The sequence below is a fragment of the Corylus avellana genome, chromosome ca8 (genome assembly GCF_901000735.1).
Source record: "Corylus avellana chromosome ca8, CavTom2PMs-1.0".
Lineage (NCBI taxonomy): Eukaryota > Viridiplantae > Streptophyta > Magnoliopsida > Fagales > Betulaceae > Corylus > Corylus avellana.
The window spans coordinates 22,544,697-22,557,168 of record NC_081548.1 but is presented as its reverse complement, the minus strand read 5'-3'; the positions used below and the strand labels follow the sequence as shown (position 1 = coordinate 22,557,168).

Below are 12,472 nucleotides of genomic sequence, written 5' to 3'. Positions count from 1 at the left end.
AAGTGAGTGATATGCTATTTTAGAATTCATGCTAGCTGTATGACGTTTAGATGGAACAATTAAAATACAAATTCTCAATGGGTCCTCCAAACTATTCTATACAAGTTTGACACTCCTGGCTTTCTTCATTGCTGACCAGAATCAATCTAGAGTTTTCCTGTTCCCAACTGTTGAGGCCAGGTATTAGGATCGATGCCAAAATAACAAAGAAATTCTGGCAGAGAGTTCGCGGTGGTGGAGTAACTAGATCGGAAAAAAGAGATATGCTCATTTCTAAAGTATCTCATAAAACCATGGCTGGAATATTTGGCACGTACATCTCATTCAAACATAAAGTTAATTATCAAATATTTGAACTTCTTTTATAGCAAAAACAATGACAGATGAATTTTGCGATTCTCTCTTTAAGTTGTCGGAGCGGGTTAGAACTTGTTTGGGATTACGTGTGAAAAATATAATTTTTTAAGCCAAAAAGAGTTTTTTAGCAAAAATTTCATTTTTAAACTTATGCTAAAAGTATGTTTTAGTTATTTTTTAGTTTTTTGAACCCTTCAAAATGCTTTCAATTTTTTTTAACAAACGAATATTTTTATTTAAACAAAATTTTTTAGAATTAAACCTACTTTTAAATTAAACTCTCTAATGAGACCCAAACATGCCCTTAATAACTTGGATTTAGAATTGTAGATGATGGTCAGCAAGGGCCTATAAGAAAAAGCGCAGTGTGATTTTCCCTTTCCTGCTTTAACTCCAGAAGTGACACGTAGCGCTCTACATTTCTATGTCCATCCCGGAGCTCCGCTAGCAGGACAAGCACTTCTCACAGGCTGTGACGTAGAATTGTGCAATTCGAAGAATTTGAGCTCGACTACAACTCTAATAGTCAGCAATGTGACCTTTTTACTGTTTTGGCTTCCCTGATTGGGCTGTCGTACACAAAGATAGTGTGTGGCCCCTTAATCTAGCGTTTCTCTGTTTAAGTGGGCGTGGGTCCTACCTACTGTGGCGGTCAAGCTAGCCCGAGACGCGTGTCAATGAAAATAGCCAGTGGCACGTGCTGCCCACTCATTTTCCCCAATTTAGACCTCCATCGAATCTCCTCCCACTTCGGTTTGCCAGTTTTGCTTTCTTTATCGGCATTATTCGGAAGAAGTTTGCGGCAGTCGCTCATGCGGGCGCGTGGCTGGAAAGTGCTGGGCGGTGTTAGTGGGAGTTCGGAGGTATGGAGGTGAACTCATGTCAGCTCGCCATTGCACCACGTAATCCACTACAACTTTCGAAGTGGGCCACTCATGAGAGCCATTTTCACTACATTTTCAGCTTGTTAATAGTTGTGGTGTCCTGCAAAAGCATTATTATTATTATTTACTGATGCATGCAACATGGTATCGGAATAAACCCTTGCTTTGTGTTGTGTTGTACGTGTGAAATTCAGTGATTAAGAATATATATGAAGGATAAAAGAAAACAGGAAATTAAAGAAGCAGCAGAAGAAAAAAGGAAAAGTTCGATCCTCTGGCATCTTCTATTCTAGTCCTGCCTTCCATCAACCTTTTGCAAGTCTATATCTTCATGATCTCCTCACTGTTCAAGAGGATTTGGTTTTCTTTCTCGTGGATTGTTTGAGATCTCACCATCTGGAAATAATCAATCACGAGGGGAGACTTTCTTCTTCTTCTTCTTTATTTATTTATTTATTTTCAAAAAGCTTAGGTATTGTTAACATCATGATATGCAACTTTTGTGATGAGAACAGAGTAAATTGTCTTTCATCTGTTTTAGTAGATAAGTATAGATCCCGTGAAGAAATTTGCAACAAATAAGGATTGGTTATTCATTTATCTTTATCTGACCCAAATAAGTATAGGTCCCATTATAATTTTATCTAACCCATGTGTTTTGACTCTTGAGGATAGGAGAAAATACATGTGTTTTTTTTTTTTTTTAATTAAGTCTATTAAAAATATTATGTATTTCTCACACGTTAATTAAAACTTTTTACATACATATAGACGCATAACAAAATTATTAGGAGGAAATTCTCCAACCCAGGACTTAAGCTCAGCTCACAAAATTGGTGAAAAATGAAAGTGCCATTTAGTTACCAAAGGGCCCTGACATGATTTCTGCACTATTAGAAACCAAAATATATAGCTTGAAGAAAGTTAAACCACAAAAAACACTCCACCAAATGCAGGTGTAAACGAGCCGAGTTTGAGCAAGCTTATCTTGTTTGGGCTCGGCTCGTTTAAATTTTAGTTGAGCTCGAGCCGAGTTTAAGAACAAGCCAAAAAAATCGAGTTTGAGCTCATAATAAGTCGAGACGAGCCAAGCTAGCTCTTATATTTAATTAATTAATTTTTTATTATAAATTTAAACTTCAAATACCATTAAACGGCTCAAGAAGCTAACTTGCATATAAGCATTTGCTTAGCCTAGCTAGCTAAGTATGGAACCTGAGTCAAGACAACAAGATACTTGGTTTCGAAGAGAGAGGATATGCATCATTTTATAATAAAATGATGCTATTAGGAAAAAAAAAAAATCATCAATTTTTAATATTAATATGAGCAGCTATATGAACAACTACCAATTTGAGCTTAACCGAGTCGAGCCAAACTTACTTTGTTTAATATTCGAGCCAGTATTTGTGTTCACAAAACGCCTCATTTAATAATCGAGTCGAGTACGAACAGAGCTTATACAAGCCAATCCCGAGCTCGCTCGTGAGCAGCTTGCTCGTTTAATACCCCTACCACCAAACTAGGAGTTGGTCTTCCTTCGGATTAACTTGGTGAGGGTTGGCTAAAGGTTATTAGGAATAGGGAAATGATGAGGTTACAAACTTACAATAGAGGCTCTGGCCATGGATGCCTTAGAAATAGCTTGCAATTGCATGGACCTTTGAATGACTTATGGGCTCAGTGTGGTGCAAAAAATCTTACGTGGACCTTGGGCTGACATATGGGCTTTATGTAAATAGACTCCTAGGTACAAGCCCAAATGGGACGTTATCAATCTTATAATAGAGATTAATACAGAGCTTTTAACCAACGCTAATTGTACATTATAATAAACTGGGCTAACGGCGAAACCCCATTTAACACAATTGGGTTTGTTGGGCCAGGCATGTAACTTTTACACTTTCTTTTTATTGGTTGTGTTTTAGGCTAGCATTCTTCAACCATTTGGTGATCAAACGATTAGCAATTTGACGGTACATTGCGAGAGAGTCCATATGAGAATCATTTGTTCAAATGAAATTTGAGTTGTCTTATTACTTATTTGGACAAGTAGAGAGAAATATCTCTCTCACATGTATTGTCTAAATTCCTTCACGCCCCAACCAAAAGCACTTTGCAGCTCTAGCAAGGGGCAAATAAAAGTATGGGACATGGTACTGTTATACTGTATAATCAGATTATGGACAGTACATAAATCACGAGCACAACAAAGAATACAAGTCACGGGCACAAAGAACATTGCAAAGCAAAAGGACCCTCCAAGCCAATTCAATCTTCCACCAAATTAAACCCCATTGGGTTATACCTCGCACGTGACTCCTTAGATGTTACCCTTACTCCAATTTTGGTGACTTTCCCATCGCGCCATCCACATAATATGGTCATTTCATGAATCCGCTATTAATACTTTTAAGTTTTTTTTTTATTTAAAATAAATAAAACAGTGAAAGCATAAGTCTCCATGTGATGTTCTATTACATGGATAGATTCGTTGGGTCAGTAAATCGACCAAGAAGTAATGTGTAGATCGAGACGTATTAGACAAGATTCATGACACGTAAGGCAGTGGGGCCCAACCTCACATGCGAGCAAAAAACAAGGGCTCGATCACGGGCACGTGTATCTGTCCACGTGCCTGCACTCGCCACCTGACCTTTGTTTTTTATCGTGTCCCTGGACTACCCCAATCAGTGAGTGATATACCAAGGGATCTTGACGGAAAATTCAGGATTACATAGGGTTATTTGGGTCATTTTAAAGTACTTGTGGGTTTTTAATACCCAAATAATTAAGATTTGAACCGGATTATGTTTTGGGGTTTGAGACATTGGATCTTGGGTTTTGACCTTACCATATCTATGGGGGCTGACCAAATTCACCGATTCGTCACCAATTGACCGATTTTCGACCAAATTTTGATCGTAGCTGACTGTTTTAGCCTAAATGATGGATAGGAGGTGGTATGATTTTTTCTATTCCGAATTTTTCGGTGCGGTAGGTGGAAGAGATTTTTCTAACCGAACCGACTTCACCGACCGACACCGAACGACTTTGCCGACCAATTTTTCATTTTTTCACTTACCAACTGCCATTACCAACCGATATTATCGAAACCGACATTACCGACCGCCATTTGGTGACGGAACAAAAAGTTGGCGCAATAAATCGGTGAAATTTTCGACTTTACTGACATAGTCGATGCGAAATGCGAAAACACAATTTTTCTACCGAAACTGACGTTACTGACCGACTCTCAGACCTAGAACTTCTATGCCAAAGATTAAAAAAATTTCACCAGACAGGATGGATTTTTTTCTTCTTCAATTTAGTCTATTAAATTGAAGAATAAATATGAATACATAATATCAAATGAAAATATTAAAATCTAATTTTTGTTTACCATTTTATGCCAAGATTTGTTCATTCTACCATGCAAGTTTTAAAATTTGAGGGAATATAAGGCCAATTATGACACAAAATAATAGTTAATTAAACAATACCAAACCGAAAAATGACAGAAAATGTAGTACCTATGAAATTGATTTGCTATTGAGAATACCGTAATCAAATGGCTTTCAGCTAATTATGAGGATTGAAATGAATTACAAGCTAGTGCAATCATACACGTCAACGCTAATTACCTTAAGGAAAACGTGCTTATGGCGTGTTTGGTCTCGGAATAATGATACAGGGAATTAATCATCTCTAAAAATGAAAACAATTTTCATGGTTGAGAATTCTTCTTCTATATATTTTCAAGTCATTTTCATGCTAATTAAATGAGCAATAAATTATGTAAATAAAGAAAATTAAAACTTGGCATTAATTTCTAGAAAACAACTTTAAAAAAAAAAAAAAGATTAATCATTTTCATTTTTTTTAAAAAAAAGAATTAATTTTCTGGCTTTTCACAACGAAATAGAGACATTACAATGACTTAAATATATATCTTTATCAATCGATATTATATGTCAAGATGAACTTGTCAAAATATAAAAATTAATCGATCAAAATATCATTAATTACTTCGAAAGCATCAAATATTCTTTAAATAAGTGTCTGATTATAATTTAAAAAGAGGATGGGGTCACTCTAGCAACTTAATTTAAAAATTATAATAATTTATGACAAGAACCAACAAGATTAGGTTACTTGGACCAGTTTAATAACAAAATGTTATAAATAATATCTCTGCTGCAAAATAAGGGTTAGGATGCATTAATTAATTTACACTTGTTTTGAAATGGATAAATCACTAATTACTTAGGTGAATATTTAATTTTCATAAATTAACCTTAGGCTACATAAAGCGTCACATGATTTAAAATCTCATTCTATCAAATTAATTGTTTGAAATAAGGGTACTTAATATTAATATGGTATGTTTAAGGCCTTAAATATTTGTAAAACAAAAAAAATATATTGAATAACTATCTCCAAAAATAGACAGGGGTTTATGGTAAGTGTCTAATGAAACAAAATAAACACAATCTTCCTACTTCCTAGAATATACCTTGAGGTTGATTAATAAATGTGAGTTCACATTTGAAAAAGATGGATTCAAATTGAAGATGATGTTGAAAATTAAATAGATAAATATATACTTTTATTTTTTAGCACTATGACATATTCAATCACAGCCGAAAAAAAAAAAAACCCATTTATTTTAGCTAGTGATCAGTAATTAGTAATAATAAGGTACTACACGAAAAAATAATAATAATAATAGTTTAATATAAGGACCAACATGATCAAGTGACTTAAATCACTCAAACAAAGTGAAATTTTGATTAATTAATATAATGTTATAAAAAGTAAGTTTTCCCATACATTTAGAGGAGAAATTAAAAGCTAGCTAGTTGTTGGCTAAACTAAATTATTATTTAATTGAATGATTACACTACGTATAAAATATTAATATAGATCAATTACTATAAATATAGCTCCACGTGTGAAACACTTGCACCATTATTAGTTGTGTAAAATGTGAAAAATAATATTAAAACAAAAACTAGTTGTTGGCAGGTTTACGAAAATAAATTACTATTTAATTGAATTATTAAACTACCTATAAGGCATTAACATAGATCAATTACTATATATAAAAATAAAATAAATAAAAAAGCTCCACGTGCACCATTATTAGTTGTGTAAGATGTGAAAAGTATTAAAGATTACACTTTGCACTCTATTAGCCTCATATTAGAAGGAAATTCTTGCATTAATATTTATTTTATTTTATTTATTTTTATGTTACCTTTGATTGTGGAGTTTATGTAGACACGCAGATAATATCATAATATGTCATTGACTCATTGCCTAGCCCATAAACTTATAGTTTTTAAATTAATTAAAATGATGTCCAACATGTTATAATACACTGTATTTAAAAACAAACATTTAAATATTTCTGACGTTTTGTGATAGCACTTTAAAATAATTAGTCAATTTGAAGTTTATTATAATCGCTTATGAAGCTCAATCTCACATAATAAGGAATCAATATTAAATTTAGCATCCGTGAACAGGGACGAATAAAATTGGTATCAGAGTAGAAGTGTTGAGTTCGACCCCTGGGCTTCACCAATTAATCTATCAAGGATTTGTATATATGGAATACTCGATAGGTAAAACTACACGTGCAACACACAAATTAATCAATTTGTTAACAAGAAATTATCATTAACATTATTTAATTAAGGGTAAAGTCCATTTAACCCCCTAAAACCTACCACCCCAATGACAATCTACCTCCAAATTATCAGTTGCGACAATTTACCCCCAAAACTACCAAAACAATGACAAGATACTCCAAATTTTGAAAAAAATAATAAAATTACCCTTACTAAAATAAAAATAAAAATATTAATTTTTTTTTTCAAAATTTTAAAGGTATTTTTGTCTTATTAAAAAATTTATAAGGGTAATTTCATCATTTTGCTAGCATTAAGGGGTACATTGTCATTGTTTTGGTAGTTTGTGGAGTAAATTGCTGTAATTGATATTTTGGGTGGTAAATTATCATTGAGATAGTAGTTTAAGGAGTTAAGTGAACTTTACCATTTAATTAAAGTGTTTGGGACACGAGTTAGTACCGACATTTTATTATTTACTTAGGACACTCAAAATGCAAGATATTTAGTGACATTTCTTATTCAACCTACCTAGTAGTAGTTGCGCCATGAGATTAAGATGATTTTCATTTTAGAATGACGGAGAAGTATGGTGGCCGGCACCGCTATCTCTATTCTCTGCCAGCTCATAAGCGTCCTCCCGTATTTCAATGCGGACTCAAAAGAGGAAAGTTTGGAAGAGGACTTTTTAATGAGTTGAAAATGAAGGTGGTCAATTAAGTTTATTAATATATATATTAATAAACTTAATTGACCACCTTCATTTTCAACTATATATATATATATATATATTTTAAAATAAAAATAAAATTATAATAGCTTTGCCACAACTATATCTCTAGGGCACCATGTAAAGTGCTTCCTCCATACGGGTCGAGCAATATATGGGCTTTCGCCTCCAGTAGACGTGATTATAAGAAATTATCTGCATTCAAGGGAAGCCAAACTTTAAAGCTGATGTTTCATGAGGCGCGCAGTTGGACTTGCTAAATGACTTACATTAAAAAGAAATAAATAAATAGAAAGAAAAAAGGAGAAAGGAAGAAAAAGGATAATAATTTTTCCATTAATAAAAACTATCAAATTAATCTGAATCTATATGCAATTTTGAGTCTTTCTTAAACAATTATAACAAAGGTAATTTACATTTCTTGGGTGTCAGTAGGTGCTGTAAGTCCATGTTACTGTCCATTAATCACATGTTTAATTGACGCGTTTGAAGCCATATATTAATGCTAAAACCTTCATCATATATATATGGCTTCACCAAACCCGCATGTAGTAGTATAAGGAATTGAGGAATTATTGGTCAAGTGGTTTTGACTCTCTGACTCAACCCACCTACTTAACCTAATCAAGGATTATGGGAAAAGACATGCTTAATTGAAGTACATTAGTTATGTTAATGTATAGACTTTTCTTCCAAACCTTGTCTATAAAATTGCTGGAGACACATACTTTTTAATGTAATTTTATTTATAAAAAAAAATGTATATATTTATCACATGTCCAAAAAAATACATAACACTTTTATAGAATGAATTCGAAGTAATCTATCCAATACAATGCGGGGAAAAACTTAATCCCCACTAGCTATTTATTTAAGAAGTTGATAGCACACTAAATACAGAAGGATTAGATATGTAATATTTAATAATTAACAATACTTTTTTTTGAATACTTGATAATAATTATTAATATTGAAAAGCTTGATTTCAACCTAGTGCAGTTATATATATATATATAATAACCTAAAAAATAATGGAATCTTACCAACCACAACCTCCAGCCTCACAACCCAAAGAAATTAGTAATATTATAACATCAGAACCGGAAAGCTTTTCTAACCATAAAAGGGGTCCTCCAGGTAAGAGGAAATTGGTCTATCAGGGGCCAAACTAGCTAGAATTTTAAGTTTGGGAGAGACAAAATAAAAAAACAAAAAAACTTTTTGGAGGATAAAAAGTTGATTTTGGGACCATTAACGTGGTTCTTGCCTTAACTCTAGCTGTGTCTTTATTAATGTATTGTCACTAGCTTGATTGATTAACTTGTTTAGAATCCAAATGACAGAATTTTTACATCATACAAATGTCAGCAAGAGAAGAGAAAATCATGAATTCCTGTATATATTGTGATGAAAGGAGACAGTTGGTCTAAGCTGCACTCGATCAAGTGAACTTTCCGTACGGTCATGAAAGTAGATCGATAATTAATTGGTCTTCACTCTTAATTAAGCTGCACTCATTGATCTCTTAGTTGCACTATCTACTTAAATCAGTCGTACATGAAATTATTCCTGAACAAGGCAAATGTTTAGCAAGCAAAACCAACATGTGGGAGTAGAAAACACGTGAACTATTTTAATTGAAATTTAAGATAAATTGTATAGTCGAAGTTCGAATTCAAAAATATCTCGGCTTTGGATATTCACACGCTTAGAAGATCTCAACGGAACATATTCATGGGATAACCATGGGGGAACTGATCTTACATTAGCTACAACAATAGATCAACAATGAATACTCTTTTTGTGTTTTTCATTCATGTCTTTAGCAACCACATTATCAGCAATGACTAAAATGTCTTCGCTGATAACCGGTTATCAGCAACAACTTTTGTTGGCCAAAATTTTTGGATATCAACGGCAACGAGAAATGTTATATATCTCAAATTTTCTTTTCAAAAGTTGGTTCTCAAGTGATGTATTATTATCACATGAGTTGGTGACACATTTCCCAAAATAATAAATCTTATTAGATAGTGACACATCATTTGAGAACTAACTTTTGAAAAGAAAATTTTGAATGTGTAACACTCTTCTAACAGCAACATTGTTATAGCAGATGTCTTGTTGGCGATACACAGGTAGGATTTTGTGTGTGTGTGTGGGGTTGCAGGAATTCTATAGCAGCAACATATTTATAGTAGAATGAAGAATGAAGAATGAATTAACCATCAATGAAACAGAAACTTGGAACACTGCAGAAATATTTTTGTGCTAGAAAAACATATGTTTATCCGATCTACTGCTTTCCTGGAAGATAGAAAAAGATACACAGAATATATTATTTTTCCCCTTCTTGCTCTGACATTGAATGCATGCTGCTCTCATCCGTACGAAGTGTCTACAAGACTACATTTTTTATCATCTTCATTTGTTGCACCGACTTATAAGTTGCTATAGTATAGTTTTTTTTTTGTTTTTTTTTATTCAGGAAAACAATAAATTAATATGCAAATATATAGCTGGAAGTACAATCTTGTTTAGTGAAAACAACTAATTAATACCCAAGATATTTACATTCTTGATAATTAGTATTTCTTTCCGGGTCAAATAATGCACTTGAATATGGGTCTTACGCTAATATATTAACTATTCACACTTGTAATATGTAACATATTTTCAACATGCAACTTGATATTTTATATTCACACGTATAGATGTAGAGGTAAAATGTAAGATTCAAAATCTTTTTACATTATAGTTTATGGGTCCATTTGGTTTTACGCTTTTTCAAAAACAAAATCGTAGGCCAAACGAACTCTACAACTTAGTTGCCATGCAGCCCATGATGTAGTACTTCTTCGGTTCCAACCGACCATAAAGGGAAGGGAACCTGACACATCCATATGAACAAAAATTCACATCTAACCCGTACTTTTTTTGTTGGGAGTCAAATATGCTCATTCTCATTACGTATCAAAAGATAGAGCATTGATCTCCATCAAAACAAAGTCTTGAATACATTCAAGTGACTCATTGAGCCAGCACTTATCTAAGAAACAGACAGAGCATGAGCAACACGATTTCCTCCCCTGTGAACGGACATCATCCTCCATTGAGATAGACTTTCCTACTCAAGTTTGATATCATCCACCATAAGCCCTGTTTTGCTCCAATCCGTCCCCACCGAGTTCACCGCATTTATATCAATCTAACCCGTACTTCAAAAGACATACATGCTTGAAAGAATTTGTAAGACCTACGTTACAATTCAGTGTGATTTTTCCATCACCATGGTTTCTGCTCTAATTTCCCTATCTGGGTCCCTAGGGGAAAACCATGGGTCTCTGATCCGACTCATCTCTTTCAATCAATAAATATCTGATTAAATATGACCCGATTTTGGCTCTCCCGTACCCGGCCACCATGCAATGCTCCATGTCCATGTTAATTGGCCCCAACTACTCTATTACAATTACAATTACAATCGTACCCCCTTCAAAAAAAATAACCAAAATTACAATCGTACCCTAATAAAACACGTGCCCATTTCCCATTTTGTCCCCAGTACTCCACCCTTGTCTCTTCCTACCCTTTATCATCAATGACGTGGGGTCGTTTTGTTTGTTAATTATATATATATATATATATATATATATTTTTTTTTTACTTCCAATGTCCCAAAAACTATTGTATTAGCACGAGTGACACCTCTCTATTTATAGAGGCAAAGAAGATCAAGAAGAAAAAAAAAAAAAAAAAAAAAAATGGTAGCATAAGAAAACAAAAGTCTCCTAGCTCTCCCTTCCTAGCTAGACAGTAATGGATTCCTCGGCAACTCTTAGTAGCCGCCCGCAGGTTGTCTCTAAAGAATGCGACACGAGAGTTCCGGCAACAAAATACTTGTCGTCTCGCCGGACGCCATCGTTTTCCTCCTCGTCATCACTTTCGCCATGCTCTTCTTCACTCGGGTCTTCCTATTTTCCGGACGATTCCCCGCTCAGCCCTGCCACTCCCCTCAGATATTCCGGCGTCCCGTTTTCTTGGGAGCAATTACCGGGAATCCCCAAGAAATTAATACAAGCACCCAAGAAGAAGGAATACTCCTCATCAAAGCTCCTTCCATTACCGCCGCTGACGGCCGCCGCAGCTCCACCACCCTCGAAGAAATCCAACCCGGAAAACATGGGGGATCGGAAGAAGATCAACCCTCGGCAGAGTGGTTTTCAAAGGGATCCGTTCTTTGCCGCATTGGTTGAGTGCTCCAAGGACGACGATATTCAAGACTCATCAAACAATAGCATTTGGACCAGCGGAAAGGTGTCTAGGAGTTTAAGCGATCGCTTTGGTTTTGTTAGTCTTTATGCTTCTTGCAAGCGAACTTGCGCAATCTCTGAGTCAATAATCTATCTCCCAAAGTCAAACAGAGGCTCTTATGATCTGATTCATCACGATCACCGTTCCCGCTGATGAACAATACTCATCTAATTTCCAAACATCTTCTGCCGGGTTTGTGTTCTTGTTATAAAAATTACTCTGTTTTTTTCTTTTTCTTTTTTTTTTTCATGTTTTTTTTTTTTCTTCCTCAAATGGTGTACGTGAGGACAAGCATGTCCCTGAAATCCATAAGTTATTGTATATCTCAATCTCATGCATTGTTTTTATGTTATTTTTTGTATTATGTATCATCGATTTACCAAATCTCATATATAATATGCATGATGTTTGCTGTATTTCATGTGATGGTATACATTGGATGACAGGCCAGAGTGAAATTTACTCGAACCCATGTGGGAGGAAGCTATAGGACCACACAGCTCCAGTATTAATCTCACTTTTATATTCCATTTTAAATGTTCCATCGATTT

The 12,472-nt window shown here is 34.3% G+C and overlaps 1 protein-coding gene across 1 annotated transcript; it reads left to right on the top strand.

Annotated features, from left to right (window-relative positions):
• The first annotated feature begins 11,375 nt into the window (after positions 1 to 11,375).
• LOC132190286 (uncharacterized) lies at positions 11,376 to 12,472 on the top strand. The gene has a single exon (XM_059605228.1). The coding sequence runs from the start codon at positions 11,427 to 11,429 to the stop codon at positions 12,072 to 12,074; it is 648 nt and encodes a 215-aa protein (XP_059461211.1). The 5' UTR covers positions 11,376 to 11,426; the 3' UTR covers positions 12,075 to 12,472.